At 42.2% G+C, this 17,166-nt stretch overlaps 4 protein-coding genes across 6 annotated transcripts in view; 1 reads left to right on the forward strand and 3 right to left on the reverse strand.

Moving 5' to 3' along the window:
• On the reverse strand, window positions 1-5,306 carry LOC139344352 (mpv17-like protein). The gene is made up of 4 exons (XM_070982451.1): window positions 4,121-5,306; window positions 3,059-3,129; window positions 2,439-2,468; window positions 1-2,047 (listed from the first exon to the last, which is right to left on the reverse strand). The coding sequence occupies exons 1-4, from the start codon at window positions 4,422-4,424 to the stop codon at window positions 1,802-1,804; spliced, it is 651 nt and encodes a 216-aa protein (XP_070838552.1). The 5' UTR covers window positions 4,425-5,306; the 3' UTR covers window positions 1-1,801.
• On the reverse strand, window positions 5,295-10,383 carry ntan1 (N-terminal asparagine amidase). Of its 3 annotated transcripts, XM_070982439.1 has the most exons (10): window positions 9,481-9,811; window positions 8,460-8,562; window positions 8,233-8,298; window positions 8,031-8,139; window positions 7,864-7,937; window positions 7,723-7,776; window positions 7,569-7,622; window positions 7,380-7,477; window positions 7,011-7,124; window positions 5,295-6,816 (listed from the first exon to the last, which is right to left on the reverse strand). In XM_070982439.1, the coding sequence occupies exons 1-10, from the start codon at window positions 9,559-9,561 to the stop codon at window positions 6,652-6,654; spliced, it is 918 nt and encodes a 305-aa protein (XP_070838540.1). In that variant the 5' UTR covers window positions 9,562-9,811; the 3' UTR covers window positions 5,295-6,651. The 3 variants fall into 3 exon arrangements, with proteins under 3 accessions (XP_070838540.1, XP_070838530.1, XP_070838522.1); XM_070982429.1 differs by lacking the exon at window positions 9,481-9,811 and adding an exon at window positions 10,264-10,383 and having other exon boundaries at window positions 5,304-6,816; window positions 7,864-8,139; XM_070982421.1 differs by having other exon boundaries at window positions 5,304-6,816; window positions 7,864-8,139.
• Window positions 9,893-17,166, forward strand: part of LOC139344331 (probable ATP-dependent RNA helicase DDX17) — an 8,668-nt gene continuing 1,394 nt past the window's right edge. The window contains exons 1-12 of the mRNA XM_070982409.1: window positions 9,893-10,192; window positions 11,225-11,384; window positions 11,716-11,812; window positions 12,142-12,275; window positions 12,522-12,587; window positions 12,706-12,847; window positions 13,253-13,413; window positions 13,534-13,706; window positions 14,255-14,365; window positions 14,482-14,543; window positions 14,810-14,869; window positions 16,848-17,084. Of these exons, the coding sequence (XP_070838510.1) occupies window positions 10,140-10,192; window positions 11,225-11,384; window positions 11,716-11,812; window positions 12,142-12,275; window positions 12,522-12,587; window positions 12,706-12,847; window positions 13,253-13,413; window positions 13,534-13,706; window positions 14,255-14,365; window positions 14,482-14,543; window positions 14,810-14,869; window positions 16,848-17,084 (1,456 nt within the window). The 5' untranslated portion in view covers window positions 9,893-10,139. The remainder of the gene's footprint in view (window positions 10,193-11,224; window positions 11,385-11,715; window positions 11,813-12,141; window positions 12,276-12,521; window positions 12,588-12,705; window positions 12,848-13,252; window positions 13,414-13,533; window positions 13,707-14,254; window positions 14,366-14,481; window positions 14,544-14,809; window positions 14,870-16,847; window positions 17,085-17,166) is intronic.
• LOC139344322 (ADP-ribosylation factor-binding protein GGA1-like) overlaps window positions 14,453-17,166 on the reverse strand; it is a 13,797-nt gene continuing 11,083 nt past the window's right edge. The window contains exon 16 of the mRNA XM_070982398.1: window positions 14,453-14,462. The gene's annotated coding sequence lies outside the window, so the exon portion shown is untranslated. The remainder of the gene's footprint in view (window positions 14,463-17,166) is intronic.

Raw genomic sequence — 17,166 nt, forward strand, 5'->3', positions numbered from 1 at the left:
GTGGATCAATGGGGTGGGAGTTTATTCAACAATAAATGTTTCATTTCTACCACGGTTAGTGCAGCTAAAGTGCCAAATATGATCAAATCATCGTTTCAATACATTACAGCCAGCAGCACTGATCAATAGTGATATCAAGACCAGTCGGAAAAGAGACATTTCAGCCTGTGTTAAAGTATCAAAGCACGCTTTGAATGAGTTTGCAACGTTTCCCAGTCTTCTGTTTCTGATCTGAACAAAGGGAATATTCATCGGTTTTAGCTTCCAGTTCAAGTGTAACACATTAGCATATAAATATTCATTAAAAACACTCTAACACTACAATAATATTAAGTTATTTTTACTTAAGGGTGCAACTTCATGTCTAATAAAATGGATCAAATGGCTGTAGAGACCATATTGTTCTTCTGTACCACAATTCAAAGACTGTGTCGTTATTATTATATTCATTCATTTTAGATTCAAACATATGAGAAAAACAAAAACAGACACACCTCTCTGTGACACAAGGAGTTTCAGTCATATTTGGAAAAAAAAGGGGTTTTTTTTGTTAATTATCTGCCTGAGATGGAAGAGAGAAGTTTGTACTTGGGAAGAACAGTCAACTAAAAATGACCTCTACGGCAAACTGCTTGGTGGAGGTATCTGACGTCACATTTCAAGAATCACTGCAGGCAGGGAAACCTTGAAACAGTTTCACCAAAAGGTCAAATAAAACTAAACAGAATTGCAAATTGTACTGAAAAATTAGGAAACTGTGCAAAGAGGGACAACAGAGAGCACTGAATGTAACCACGACAGGAGGCATGCAGCATTTCCACATTCAAGTAAACAGATGTTTCAGACAACTTCATCAAGCATTCGCAGACAAAGTCAAAGTAACCTTCAGCATCTCATTACCTCCACAGAGATGAACAACGGTTGACAATGTAGAACTCAAAAATGGATTTTCAGATATGTCTGAGTGTTTGGGGTTTTAAGTGTTTTAAATGATGCATGTGGACCTTTATCTCCTGTTTGAGCAGCTCATTAAGGTCCTTAAGTATAAAGTATGTACCTTTGCATTAATAATAGACAGATAAACTCTAGAGTAACAGCTTATTGGTACCTCTGTGCATTTGTACCAGAGTGAAAACTGGAAACCAACCAAACCAAACAGATAGATCAGGCACTCTGATGCAGTTGCAGATAACAGTCAAAGCACTTGTGAGAGAGCGATCCTTAAAAGTTTAGAAATTTGCCCAAATTTGTGAAGTTAAAAATCTGAGCTAATACATTAGCTGCCACTCCCCATCGTGGAGATAATTCTGTGCTGCTCTCAGTCCAGTTTTTTGTGTGGATGTACAGCAGAGGCGCTCTGGAACATCATCCTTGCACTCTACCGTCATCACAGCCTCGTATCAAACATGGTCCAGTTGAATAAGGAGCTCTCTCTCTCTCTAAATGTAAGAACACAAGACTGCAATTAGGAAAAATCAAAAATAAAACCTGATGAGAAACACAGCACGTTGAGGGCTCACTGTGGGGTGGAGAAGTAGGACTGAATGATATTTTCTCATGTGCTGTATGAACAGTCAAAAACACACCGTATATACATTCCATCTGCTGGATTCTGTTTCTTAAAGCACCTTACGGCGTCATGCATGCGACGCACATTTTCAGCCCAGACATTAAAATCAAACCCTGGCAGTGACGGTGCAACATCAGCCACAGATAGAACAGCCATCCACCGGACCAGCTGCCTCCTGTTCAGAGCTCGGCCCTTTTGGTTTACGTTTTACGACGGCTGATTCTGCACGCTTCAGTTCCGCGCAGGCTTCGATGCTACGGTTGCCTCTTTGGGAGCGTCTGTCTTCTCCTGAGAGTCTGCTTTCTCCTTTGTGGTTTCTGCTTCATCCTCTTTAGGTGGGAACATCCATGCCAGCGCGGCACCAGCCGTGCCGTCACCGCTCTGACGTGAGAAGCAAAGGAAGGTGGCCCAGACGAAGGCACAGCAGCCTGTGAAGGTGGTCCGCAAGTACAGAGGCACCAAGGCAAAGTTCGTAAACTGAGGGAGAAAGATGAAGATTATAGTGTCTATAAATCATTGCTCTGGTATATCACATGTTTACATACCAATAAATAATATAGATTCATTATCTGAGTAGTAGTTTCTAAAACTAAATTACTGCCATGCAAGTGTGAGATGTCATACAGACTCTAAAAAAATCATCATACTGCAAAAACACCATGATTGTGTGAGGCTATGAAAGTGACGAGAGCCTTTGCTCAAAGGTCCACTTACTAACCCTCACAACAGGCTGACGGTGAGGCTGTGAGATGTGAGGGAGAGCGTGGAATCATCAGTAAGTGGACCTTTGAGGTTACATCGTCTTCACTGAACATTGTTCCCAAAGGTCAACAATGAACATTTAAGCATGTCAGATATCAAGATTTACCTGCATAAAAGGCCAGAACATCAGGCCCGTCTGAGGAGAGAGACAAACAGAAAGCACACAGATCATTTATAGACTGACAGAACGTTATCTGCTGACACAGCGGAAACCTGTGAAGGGATCATAAACTTCATGTACCATATTGCCTGTTTCATGTTGGCGCTACCTTCACCCGCTCTTTCAGTCCCTCCCCTCGTGTGTTTTCTCCCGCCTTCTCAGTAATCACCTGCGCCTGATTTTGTTGGTAAACTTGCTTTACAGCATTTCTTCGTGTCGGATTGCATGGCTTTTGACTTAGCTTTGTTTATTAGATTTTGTTTTTTTACCTGCCTGGATTTGTTTGCTGCATTCGGACTGACTTCCTGTGTATGACTTCCTGCGTTTTTCAGTCAAGACTTTGTCTTTTTGGACTTTACCATGTGTCCTGTATGGTTCTCTGCACTTTAGTAGAAGTCATAGTTACAACACATTATGCATGCACAGAACTGTGGGTAAACAACACTTAAACTCTCTTCAAAACCTGTTTACGTTTTGATGGAGGCACAACTTAACCGTCGCTGGCGAGCACTTAGACGCCACCAAGAAGAACCCGCTGTGACAAGGCCGTCTCTGCTCCTTCTCACCTTGTACGTATTCAGGAATTTTTCTCTCCAGTCTTCTGTGATGTCCTCCTTGCCCTCCAAGACGCTGAGACCTGAGTGACAAACAAGGCAAATGACAGTCCGGTCATTTATAGACACAGTAAGAACAACATATACAAAGTACATCATGTGTCTCGTGGAGTCCGAAAAAAGATATATCAGGGCACGTTTTCTCAAGATTTAACTGCAACACACTCTCTTGCAAGACATTATCAGTGCAATCTGATCACTGTTTCGATTAGGCATCAGGATTGTGGGTTTATATAGAAGCTGCTTTTATTAATATGGTTTGCTGTTCTACCATCAGATGTATATGACCTGATGACACTGTGAGGTCAGATCATCCATGTACCAGTTTGTGTTTGTTTAGTGAGTGAACAACCACTTACAGTACGAACCACTACTACTTTCTAATGTACTGTATCAGGGATGTTAAAGGGAGCATTGAACAGTAGTGTGAGTTGTTGGCATATATCTCCATGTGTAATACTAATCCTTCAGGTTTAAGTGACTGATGGCATTTTAATGTGACATTTGGTCTGGAGCTGCAACAATGAATCAACTATTAAATTCATCAGCAACTATTCTGATGATAGTATCTGATAGTCGATTAATCGGTTTGAGTAACTTTGTTAAGAAAAAATGAAGTCAAACTCTTACTTCTCTATTTTTGTGGGTTGTGGACAAAAGACATTTGAGGATGTAATCTTGGGCTTTAGGAAACACAGATGGACATGTTTCACCATTTTCTGACATTTTATAGACCAAACAACTATTCGATTAATCGAGAAAATGACAGATTAATCAGAGTAATCCTAACGCTGCGTGCTTGGAGTGATGTCTTTCAGGTGACCTCTGCCAGTCCAGCTTTGTTTCAATGACCGACTGCTGATCTTTCCGCAGTCAGAGAGGAGTGCTCAGTGGACTTGGGTCGAGTTACAGATCGACAGACATGAGATATGTTTTGACGTTAACCATTAACTGGCCGGCCGGCTCTCACCGGAGCTATGGCGTGCTGCCCCTGTCGTCCTACAACCCACCGACCTGTGTAGAAGACGCTGGTAGCCAGCGGCGCCGCTGTGGTCTGATCCAGGAACAGCTTCCTCATCACCATCCGGACGGAATTCCCGGGAAACCTCCGCTCCAGGAACCGCATCCAGAAGAAATTGAAGTTGCCATGGAAACTGAAGGCGAGCACGGCGACGTTCCGTGTGTGGGTCCAGTCCATTTTGTCCCTCCGCGAGAACCACTGATGGACGAAGTCCCCTCCGGCGAACAGGCAGCCGTACATGGTGACGTTGGTGACCCAAGGAAAGCGACGGATATGTCTCAAAAACGCCTTTCGCATTATTTTAGTAAATGTTGCCCAGTGGAATGAAAAGAAATGAAATCTTATGAAAATATATATATGTATACTTAGCTTAATGTGTGAGTTAGCCGGCTAAATGTCACAAATTACACGGGCGTCATCTCTGTCTGGAAATCGCCGCGGCATCACGAACACGGTGCATTTCCGTCCGCTTTTCGATGGAAAACGCTCAGAGAGCTTATCGACGACACAGTGAATATGTTTCTGGTGTAATGGCCGTCATGGAGACACAGGAGCTCAGGACACTTGCTCGTCGCACACCATCCGAAAACCGGCACAGGACTGTGAGTCTGCAGCCGGCCGGGTCCGCTCATTTCTGCGTGGAATTACTACGCCCCTTTTTACGTAATAAAAAAAAAAAGACAGTCGGCTACTGGAGCAAATTTCCGATATCCGAGAGCAGCTTCTGTAGCTCAGCCTGACGGACTAGACTTTCATCTGGGATGATCTGCTTTTTGTGTGTGTTTTTTGTTTTTCTGTTTTTGTTTTTTTACACTCATATATCTGAGTTTGATGAGGATATGTCAGCCGTCTCATTTCTTTACATAAACACAGCTTCTTTGATAAGTATGTCTTCTTTTTAAATAATTGCGGCCAACATCTGTTCATAATGAAACATTTTACAGTTGAAAACTGAACTTGTCAGTGATCCCTGATGGACAGCTGTGTAATGAAGACCTTAAATTCTACATTAATTTTTGGCATATCTTTGGCATTCCTCCCATGTAATCTCCTGTCATGTAATAATGATATATCTATCATAAACTAATATAAGCCAAGCCAGTTCATTGGTCAGGTGTCAATGGCTAATTTGATATATAGTAACATCCACATATGACAAAGTTATTAAATGGAAATTAACCAAGCAGCAAAACCTTTATTCTTCTATTCTAGTGTGGAGCTCAAAAAGTTTCTCCCCTTTTGACTTCATTCATTTGAACACATGCCGAACACACACACACACACACACACACACACACACACACACACACACACACACACACACACACACACACACACACACACACACACACACACACACACACACATTTCAAATTAGATTGGACCATTTACATTTATTCAATAACAGGTACAGTACGCTATGCTTACAAGTTGCACCAAATGCTTTAAGCACCTTGCAACCTTCTGAATAACACAACTGATGAAAAGGCCTTACAGTATGTGTTGGTTTCATTTTTAACTTTCTTATTTATTTATTTATTTATTTTAAAGACAAAACTAGCAAAATCACGTCTGGTTGCATTTGACAAGAATCTAGATGATCCCTTGCAGAAGACGACTATACACATTTACACATGCAGTTTCCGAAAACAGTCACATTCATAGCCAAGTATACAGCAGTATGTGATGAAATATCATATTCCACGATCACGAGGAAGGTACGCTTGTAGAGAAAACTTTGCTCAACTCTAAAGTGCCAAAATGAATATATTCTTCAGTGTTGATGCAGCAAGTTCCCCATTCCTTTCATTTTAAAGGCCAGGCACATGATTTTACATGTTTTAGCCAATTTACTTCATATTGTGCGTATGGTTCCACAGCACCCCAAAGTTTTTATATTGAAATTACAGATCCCAGAAATGTATTGGTTTTCAGAACTTCGAGATGGGCAAGTTTGATTTCCTGCTGACAAGATTAACTGAATGAGTATAATATAAAAGGCAACTAAACGCATTTTGATTTATGCAAGCTGATTGGCTGTACTAGTATGAACTGAACAATGAATGCATGCAAGGTAGGAAATAAATAGAAAACAACAGTTTGTTGCAAGACAGACAAAAAACATACAAAATGATAAGAATGGTCTTTTCATTGGACATGAGATATCAAGGTTAATTATTTCCTTTGAGAATCAAAATAGTCAAACATAATATGACATTAATCTTGACTAACAGTAACAATGCCGATGGTGTAAGGTGCAGACGTTACACCACCTCACAAAAGAGGAAAAATTAACTCTTCCAGTTCTTAACAGAGTCACATGTACTCCCTCTGCTCTCTCTGCTGGACCAGCCAGATGAGTCAGCAGAGCCATTCAGTACACACAAGGTTCAGTCGTGGTTACCTCAATGCTTGGATAAGAACAAAAACAGACAGTGGGTGGGTGGGTCACAGTGTATCCATTGAGCAGAGAGGCAAAAACAGTCAGGTTCCTTGTTAAGATTGAGTGAGAGATACAGAAGCACTAGACAGCCCTCTCCCAGTGCCCGGTCTCAGCCCTGTGGTAGAGCTGTGGCTGACCCCCGGGGAACAGGCTATCAGAGTTTGGGTGTTCTAAAAGGAACTGGATGGTGGACTTTATGTGCTGGACGAAATGTGGCGGCTCAGCCATCGGAGAGGTGGACAGGTACTAAGCATGAGAGAGAGAGAGACACAAGGGACAAAGTCTGCATCACGTCACATTCTGCACTGCTGTTTAACACTTACTCTGAGTCTTTGAAACATGACTGAGGCCTCGAGTGAAACATGGAAAACAGCGAATTAAAACAAAGGAGGAAGTAGATCACCTTTAAAGAACTACTAATTACATCCACTTTCTTTTACCTTTAAAATTGTGTCATCGTTTTGTGACAACCAGAAGGCAATATCCAGATTTGGAGACCACTTGCAGGGGCCAATTTTAACCAGTCCTCGACTTGAGTCATATATGTCAGCCATCTGCAAGACAACAAAACACTCATTTTATTAATTTTCGTTAATCACTGTTAATTTTAGGGAATAGAGTACATCGGTATTCTTTGTTTGTTGATGATTATAATCCCATAAAAATACTTAAACACATGGTTAAGACTTTCTGAATGAAATGGAGACTAATGATTTTTGTTTGGTTTATGTGCCACACTTGTGGAGTCTTTTATTCACAGAAACGTCCAGTATTCACACAGAGAAAACAACATTTTATATTTATTGCACCTGTCCCCCAGTGAAGGTCCGTGCCGATCGCAGCTCCTCTGCAGGTCCTTTATGGGCAAATGATGAAGGGAACACATCCCCTGTTTTAACATTTACACCTGTGCAGAAACACACAGACACAAAATATTAGACGTCACGTGCCATGAAAGCATTGCATCCCTCTCACTCTGTAGCTTATTCATCACTTACCTATTCCATATACAACAGGCCTATGAATTTCATCAATGACAATGTCATTGATTTCTACAAAGAGAAGACAGAGAACAAGAGGATTATTTGTATAAAGGCATAACTGGCAGAATATTTCAAAGCAATAGCAAGTCAAACCAGGTGTCAGCGTTACCTGTGATGCAGCATGTTTCCAGGTGAATATCCTCTTTTTGTTTCTGGAACGCCGCTGTAAAGTGAAAAAGAGTCTAAGTGTTACAACGCTCAAATGCTGCCAGCATTACAATGAGACATGGGGCTATTTGAGAGACTATACCCAGTATGTTAAGGCTGAGTTTATGGGATGTTTTTGACTCATCGTTAAATCCCCCGACAAGATGGAGTTCAAGCCTGCATAATGGAAAGCAAAGCGAAGGGATAAAGAGCATCTGAACAGGTTGTACACTTTTTATTATTCTCTGTCTTTGTTTGTGTGTTTCATACCTGCCCTCCTTACTGACGTTACTCAGGGATGTGACGGTTTTCACAAGGAGCGGGACTTCAGACCAGGTGCTGGAACCATCACAGTGAGCAAGGCAAACAGCTCCACTTCCTAATAAAATTCAATCATAGCAGACATTAGAAATGCCATTCCTGACTGTACAGAAACAGGCCGACAGCATAACTCAAATAAAAGAAATGTTACCGGTGTGTCGCAGCACAACCAAATGGCAGGTGGTGGCATCATCAGATCCAATTACTGACACACTATCTGTGATAGGTAAGACATAAAGCATCTATTATGATCCACAATGGTTAACTCGGAGTACTGTCTGGGAGTTAGTGAGAGGCTAACAAACATTGAGCTAAAAAAAAAAAAAAAAAGAAAAGAAACGTTCATATTTAGACGATGAATCATCAGGCTTTACTCACTGTCTGCTGGTGTGGTTGCAGCAAATTCTCTTTGTTGGACATACAAGAGGCACTTTGGGTCGACATCAACAAGAGGCTTGGAGCGAAATGTTCTTCCATTTTCCTGTGACACAAGAGTAAGGACGTGCAACTAAAAATAATGTCAAAGCAACTCTAGGCTTTGTGGATTAGTCTTATTTAAAGACTTCACACGTAATACAGACTGTAAACCTTCATCTGGGGTCTTATTATTATTTGACAACACAGTTTAGTTTGATGCTTGTCAGAGAATGAAAAGGTAGCCTAATTCACATTTATCTTTCAACTGATGAAAGAAAGGACTCACTGAATTTCTTAATAAATACAACAATACACTTTCAAAACTTATTAGCTTATAAGATTATAAGCTTATAACTTATTGTACTCATTAGTTCCACTTCTTCAGAAAAAAAATGACCATATGACAGTTTGCGGTAAATGATCTAAAGCTAAATGAGCATCTTTTGCACCACCAGTTGTCACCTGTGCTGCTTGTTTTTCACTGTTTTCACTTACCGCACATGCCTGCTGCTATTCTTTAACTTAACCTTTATTCTACTGTTTATTGTTCACACTATTATTTTACATACTGTTGATTTATATGCTGTATATACAAATTATTCTGCTGTTTATTATTTATTTTACATTCTTTACGTTAATTGTAAATATTTTCTCCACATACTCTTCATTTACACACACACACACATATATATATATGTACTTTTTAACTATTTTCTACCCTGTGCTGAGCCTGCTGCAATTGAAATTTCGTTCAGTGTACACCTGCTGTTTACTGCATGACAATAAAGTTTGTCTAAAGTCTAAAAAGGTATCATCCGTGAGTGATTCCAGGTCACAGCCAGTTCATTCATAAATGTAACGCTAATCACCATTTAGCTTTAGCATCAACTGCTAGTCTGTCATAGAGTGATTCCTGTGACGTTACCTGGTGATGACGGCTAGCTCAGCAAGCTAAATTTAGCTGAACTTTCTGCGAACAAACCTGTAAAAGTGGATATTTGTCGAACAGTTCCGCAGTCGAGTTTATGCGCCCAAGTCCTCTATTTTGAAAAAGCAAAGGCATTTCCTAAAGCGAGGACCACTATGACACGAAGTAGTTACCATACTAATAGAAAAAGACCAGTAAGTCCATATTTTTGCTATCTAAATATACACATATCACAGTCACTGCAAAACCCGTCGGTCAATCTGTCTGAACTTCCTGGAAGGCTTCTTCTTCTACAACTGTTTCAACGAAAGCAAGCTCAGTTTCTGACACATCGCCACCAACTGTTAAAAAGCACGGATGCGTACACGAATCAAATCCGCCATTGTTACTAAGTTAACATTTGTACGTAGCGCCAGTTCTACCGTCACGAAGCTACGTAGACTTACTAGTTAAAGTTACGTCGCTAAAGAGGGCAGGGAAAGAAGGGGCGACGCGGCAGTGAAGCTACGTGACGCATCCACCAATTCTTTACCCAAATCCTTATTTAAGCGTATTATCTGTTACAGATAAGTTTCGCACGCGTAAATTGCCGTTATTATGTAACACTTTTTAACAGCGCACAACGTAAACAAAACGGTGTCAAACGTCAAAGCTTACGTTACAAATATAGTGGAAAGGGTAGTTAAACAGTTAACGTTAGATTTTTCGCCAAAATGAGAGGGGGTTCTTCCTATGGAGACAGAGACAGGGACCGTGGACGAGACAGGTATGATTTTATTTCATACATGGAAACAACATAATGTCTACACATCGCCATAACTTGACTGACTGACTGACCCATAACATGTTAGGAGACTCCTCTGGTCTCTCAGCAGTGGAGCGATAAGTGCAACACGAAAACAACCTCAAACCACCTCAAGGCCTCCCTCCTCTGTGTTGATACTTTCACGGTAAACAGGAAGTTGAGAAGTTTGAGATGATAGAGCATTTGTGCAGGTGTAACAGTGGCCTAAAATCGACCGTGAGGGGTAACGGTCGTGTTGTCGCCAAAGTCTGTTGACTATGGCGCAAACATTAATCTTCCCATCTGAAGTCTTCGCCGGATGGCGGCGCTAAAGCAGAGATCACTAAATTTCGTCAAGTTTCTTGTGTAGCAGTGAGGTAGTTACACAGTAAATTTAACACTCTCAGTCAACATATCAGTTCTACATGTGTGGTGAATCCAGACTTGAAGCCTGCGGACATGTAGACGGAGGTGAGCGTTGATATTACACCCAGCTGAATATCATCACACTAGTTGGCTGTGCAGTGTGTGTGACGTTTATATATCTGACTGCACATTTGAGCACACAAACCGGACCTTAGAATGTACAAATGCAAATCATCAAGACCAGGTGTGTGTGTGTAGCTTACATAACTTCATAACATGACATACACTGAAAATATATCTGACAGACGGATAAATGTCTTCAAATACTGTGTAAATCGTGCATAACTTGCATCAGCAGATGGTAGAGATCTGTAATAAAGCAGTCCACACACATCAAGTCCACACGAGCCCCCTTGTGGACTTGTTGAAATACAGAATTCCCACTTTGAACTTCACGAGAATAATAATTCTGCAAGTACAGTGAAGTCTGAGCATGTGGATTCAGCCATAAGTACAGACAGACCTAAAGGATGGAAATCAAAATCATCACATAATCTCTGGTGAAGGAAGGACCTGCAGTGTTGACACAGTCACTGTGGATGGCCGCAGGTAATGCTGCCGCATTCACCACTGCTCTTTATCTCTCAGGCCACGGTTTGGGACACTGAGCGGTCGCAGTGGACCCCCACCGATGAAGTTTGGGAATCCAGGTGAGCGTCTGCGCAAGAAGCGGTGGAACCTGGATGAGCTGCCAAAATTTGAGAAGAACTTCTACACCGAACACCCTGAGGTCCAACACATGAGTCAGGTAAGTTTTCTCTCTCCCCCCTTACACTCACAAACAGTAAGTGAATCATAAGATTTATGTGAAGATTTCAGAGCATGACAAAGTATTGGATTTGAGCACACTTCCATTTGCATCCCCATCATCTTTTGTGATGCTGCTGCGGACATTATTAATACACAAAGCAACAAGCATGAACAAAGTTAAGCCCCTAAATGATACAGTATACTCATGCCTCGTGATCATGTTTCTTTGCCAAGTCAGTAATTTCAGCTGAAGGTATTCTAAAAAATCTTAATTTATAGCCGTGTCTAAAATGTTTTGTTTTTTCTGTCTCTTTCGCTGTTTTATCCAGTATGAGATGGAAGAGTTTTGCAGAAAGAAGGAGATCACTGTCAGAGGCTCTGGCTGTTCAAAGGCGATCACGGCTTTCCACCAGGCACAGTTTCCTCGTTAGTAAACCTTATCTTACATAAACTACAGTGACTGCTCAGACAATCTCTGGGAAACATTAGCTTATGCAGTAAATAATTAATCCACTCCCTCCAACATCTGAGGACTTCAGAATGTAATGCGTCGTTTTGAAGCCGCTTGCATGTTAAATGTAAACAAAACAATGCAACTGGTGTAAATGACCAATTGCAGTGCTGGTAAAATGTGTTTTACAAGGACTAGTTATTCGTTTACAAAAAGGAAATATTCTCAAATTTAGATAGAAACCAAAGTAGCAGTTTTAGCAGCGCAATGGTCTTGTTGATTGTGTCCCTCCTTCTTCTGGCAGAGTACGTGATGGATGTGCTGATGCAGCAAAACTTCAAGGAGCCGACAGCGATCCAGTCTCAGGGTTTCCCCGTGGCCCTGAGTGGCAGGGACATGGTGGGGATCGCCCAGACGGGCTCTGGAAAAACACTGGCTGTAAGGCTGCCCCGCCGTCATCCCGCATGATGATGAAGACACTTTATTGGATGTTTAATCTGAGAAATTACGTAGCGTGTAAATACGTAGCACATTTCACAAGATAGAAAGGGCAGACAAATAACATCAAAAATGCATCAACCATAAAATAAATACAACACAAAGTCAAGAACAAGTGCATGCCAGCATATTCCTGTGGCAGGATAGTTGTATTTAGTTGTCTTTCGTGTGTTTTATTCCCTGCAGTATCTTCTTCCTGCTATTGTACATATCAACCACCAGCCCTATCTGGAGAGGGGAGATGGGCCAATTGTGAGTGAAAATTCCATATATGTGTTATTATGTTGGATGGGAGTGATTTATCTAAATGTGTGGACAAACTGTCGGTTTTAATAAACCTTCCTCTTTCCTCTTCCTCTTCTCTTCATAGTGTCTGGTGCTTGCCCCGACCAGAGAGCTGGCTCAGCAGGTTCAACAGGTCGCCTATGATTATGGCAAGTCTTCCCGTATCAAAAGCACCTGCGTGTATGGTGGAGCACCCAAAGGACCACAGATTCGAGACCTGGAGAGGGGTGGGTATGGTTCTAGACGGGAACACGCCAGGGATTATTCAAAGCAGTTTGAAATTCAGAACCTTTATATCAAAAATCCTGTTCAGTATCGGGAATAATGTTAACCATGACAACTTCATTTAATGAAATTGAACAACATATTTAATTAATGGAAAACACAGAGCTGTGTCCTTGGTATGCAAGTGAGTTAAACATGTCTGTGTCATCTGTGACTTCCACAGCTGCAGCCGGGTATTGTAGCCCACACTGCATTTTCTTGTAAAGTGTGGTCTTGTGGTCAGACAGTAATTGTAAAATACAGAGTTGGATGAACAAATGAACAATCAAAAAGAACACAACTAATAGTGAAATGTCCTGCCTGAGCATCTAATCATGTGTGTTTTTGTTGATTTTGAATGAGTGTAGGTGTTGAGATCTGCATCGCCACACCTGGTCGCCTCATTGACTTCTTGGAGTCTGGGAAAACGAACCTCCGGCGCTGCACCTACCTAGTGCTAGATGAGGCTGACCGCATGCTGGACATGGGCTTTGAGCCACAGATTCGCAAGATAGTTGAACAAATCAGGGTGCGACAAAGTCTCAACTACCTTGACTGCTGATTTTAAAATGATCACCCTGACTTATTAATGTAGAAATATTTTTCAGTGAAATCAGCTGCATGCTTTCTGTCTCTCTCGCTCTCTCAGCCCGACAGACAGACTCTGATGTGGAGCGCAACCTGGCCGAAGGAGGTTCGGCAGCTTGCGGAGGACTTCCTGAAGGACTACATCCAGATTAATGTTGGTGCTCTGGAGCTCAGTGCCAACCACAACATCCTGCAGATTGTCGATGTCTGCATGGAGAATGAAAAGGACCACAAGTAAGGATAGCCAGTGGCTAACTGTCATTGCATCATGATTAATTGCTGTTAATGTTACAGAACACGACCTTATCCTTTCACACAGTTGAAGCTTGAGTTGAGGTGCTGTTTACACCTGGTATTAACCTGACTCAGGTAATCTGATCACAAGTGGACAGCTCTAAGAACAGCTGTAAATGCATGCAAGACGGACCCCATTTGGAGGTGGTCTGGGAAGCATATGGTGACACTCTCTTACATACCAATATAAGCAACGCATATTTGTGAACACACTGTTTTAACTGATTTCACCATGTAACTAGTGACTGCAGTATCCCCACACTTCCTTTTTCTCAGACAGGTGGCTGCCACTGTTGCATTATAAATGCATTGTTAAAAACAACAATGCATTTGGTCTTTGCAAAGAGAAAATGTACATGTTTATTTGCATATAGAGTAAGATTCGATCACAAAGGTCCCTTGAGACGCATGTGGAGACATATTGTAATGCCAGGTGTGATCAGGCTTCGTACTGCTGGTGTGCTCTGATCGTCTCTCCCTGTCTGCAGACTTTTTCAGCTGATGGAGGAGATAATGGCTGAAAAGGAAAATAAAACCATCATCTTTGTGGAGACTAAAAAGCGTTGTGATGATCTTACCAGGAGGATGAGGCGGGACGGGTGAGGAATGACGCAATATGATCACAGCAGATCTAGTGATGAATTATGCAAATGTTTGATAGACAGACAGACAGTGTCCTCCAATCCTGCAGCTTCACTGTGGTTTTGTTTTCTAGGTGGCCAGCCATGTGTATCCATGGAGACAAGAGCCAGCCAGAAAGAGACTGGGTACTCGCAGGTAAGACAGCGTTACCACCTCCCTCCTGCTCTTTGTTGTAGACCATTTTCTAAGATGTCGTTCATCTGTCATACCTGAGGGGCCAGTGGACAATACAGAACATTACTTCCCTCAGACTGCTGATCAGTAGATGTGGAGATTAGTTTTAAACTTACTGATTCACTGAGCGTATGAGCTGAGATCATGATTTCCATCCTGCTCTTCACTTTTCTTTTCTATGTCTGTGTCTGCTAGTCGTCCTACTAATACTTTGTTTAATCCTACAGAATTTCGGAGTGGTAAAGCTCCCATACTGATTGCTACCGATGTGGCCTCTCGTGGTCTGGGTATGTCTGCTCACACATACAGTTCATGCTGCATAATCTCTCACATGAATGTCTCTTCTCTCATTCTCTTTGCATTTTCCAGTGAATTATATCTTTCCTGTAAATAATACGAAGGAACGCTTGTAGAGTGACACAAGTATACAGTCGCCACAGTTAAATTGATGTGTACCATACAGGTGTTACTCTTCTTATGGGCCTCTAGTTGCAAAGTTATCTTGACTATCTTGAGGTAAGTATACTACAGATGAGAGCAGTTATATCTGGCAAAGTCTGGCAATGAAATGGGGTAGATAAAATCACAATCTAGCACAACATAAAGTGTAGAATTGTCTTTGACTGTTGTCAGGTTGATATTATGCTAGTTTGCTCCTGTCAAAATAACAAAGGAGATGTGATCTGTGTGAATTTACTGATGTACAATGAAATCAATTATATTAAAGGATCTCCCTTACTATTCTAACCCGACAGTTTAATGAATTGTTGAGCCCAGCATGGAGGCTTCAGGCCATCTGCTATGCTGCTCATAGTCTGTTTCTTGTTACTGCAGTTGAAAAGCTTCCTTCTACCGGGGCTCTTTGGCACACTGCTGCCTGAAAGGAGGGTGTGTGGGGCAGATATTCCTGCGCACCTTTTCTTATGTCTCCTTCATGCTCATATTACCTGTTCTCCCACAAGAAGATAAATTGTGTCGTTGTATCTCTGAGGCAGCAGGAAGGCTAAAATGGCTAATTTGACGTCCAGTTTGTTGAGAAGGGGGGATAAGTGAAGTGTCTTTGACTTGCCAAAATTCCTATGACCTATCCTTGTTCTTTTTTCCCCTCTTCTCCTCTCAGGGTTTGGCAGCACATGGCAGCTGTAACAGTCCGTGCTGCTGTCACTGCCCCCTACATCACATTAAAGTAGAAGCTTGGCTAGTTTTCGAGGGATTAAAGCCCCTCTTATTCTTCCTGGGTAACTTAAGATCCCCCTGCCCAGTATTGTCAGAGTTTGTATATCCAGCGAGCCTTCCTTGGGAGCAGCCTGAGGTGCCTGTATGTCTGCCCATCGGTCCGTCCCAAAAAGCAGACAGACAGGGGGGAGAGAATTAGACGGGCTCGTCTGGATCCAGTCCTGGCCAGGGTCTGAGGAGGGTCCTGCAATGCAGCGAGAGAGCAACAGAACCAGCTGTTTGTGTGCGTGACTCTTGAGGTTTAACGGTTCTGCTCCCGTCTGACGTTGCTGGTGTGGGATGAATCCTGTCTCCCTCCCCCTCAGCCCCTCCCTATAAACCAGGACTGATCAGGGGGGACTGTCTACCTTTGTAAAAACAACATTAAGGGGGTAAGTACCTCACCGCCCCTTTCTCTTAACTCCTCCATGAGCTCACCATATTTTCAGGTACTTCCATTGTGCTCATATTTTAGCCAAAAGAATAGCACAGTGTTTCTCCCAGCACATCGTCATTCTGTCATTCAGTAGGTTGTGGGTGATGAAATTCTTCCTGAAATGCTTCCCTCTGTCACGATGGAGGGGAAAGGTAGGCTCATTGATCAGCAGTGCCGTCAGAGCCCCAAGTCTTCTGTAATAAGAAACAGACTCCTTGTCTTCACACATTCTGACCAGTAATCACATTGGTGTGAAGATAATGAAGCCTAAACATGGTTGTTGTACACTGTCCATGTCGTGTTTGCTACATGTCGAGTGTGAAAACCTGAAGTCGAGCTTTAACTGTGTATGGTTGAGATCAGTTGTAATGGTGGGTAACTGAAATGGATCTTTAGATGTGTGGATTTTTGCATGGTGTCTGATAAAGCAGGTAAGTTACTCCATTTGTTTTGATTTTTATTTCTTGTAAGTAATTGACATTAGTTATATATATTTTTATTAGATACAAACCATCAGTTCCATCATTCTTTCTGCAGAAGCTTTTTCCCCTCTTGAGATGATCATCTCTTCCCTTTCTCCCATGCTGTGTTATTGATTGCCCTTCATCCAAAAGATGTGGAAGATGTCAAGTTTGTCATCAACTATGACTATCCTGGCTCGTCTGAGGATTACGTCCACCGTATCGGACGTACGGCTCGCAGTACCAACAAGGGCACTGCCTACACCTTCTTCACCCCGGGGAACATGCGGAAGGCCCAGGACCTCGTCCGGGTGTTGGCGGAGGCCCGGCAGGCCATCAATCCCAAACTGCTTCAGCTCGTGGACTCAGGGCGTGGTGGAGGAGGAGGCGGTAAGATATGTGATACATCATAGTCAATCATGCCGTAAAGAAGAGAAGATGTGAATTATGAAGACCAGAAGAAGAAGATGCA

Source organism: Chaetodon trifascialis, chromosome 2 (assembly GCF_039877785.1).
Source record: "Chaetodon trifascialis isolate fChaTrf1 chromosome 2, fChaTrf1.hap1, whole genome shotgun sequence".
Classification (NCBI taxonomy): Eukaryota; Metazoa; Chordata; class Actinopteri; order Chaetodontiformes; family Chaetodontidae; genus Chaetodon; species Chaetodon trifascialis.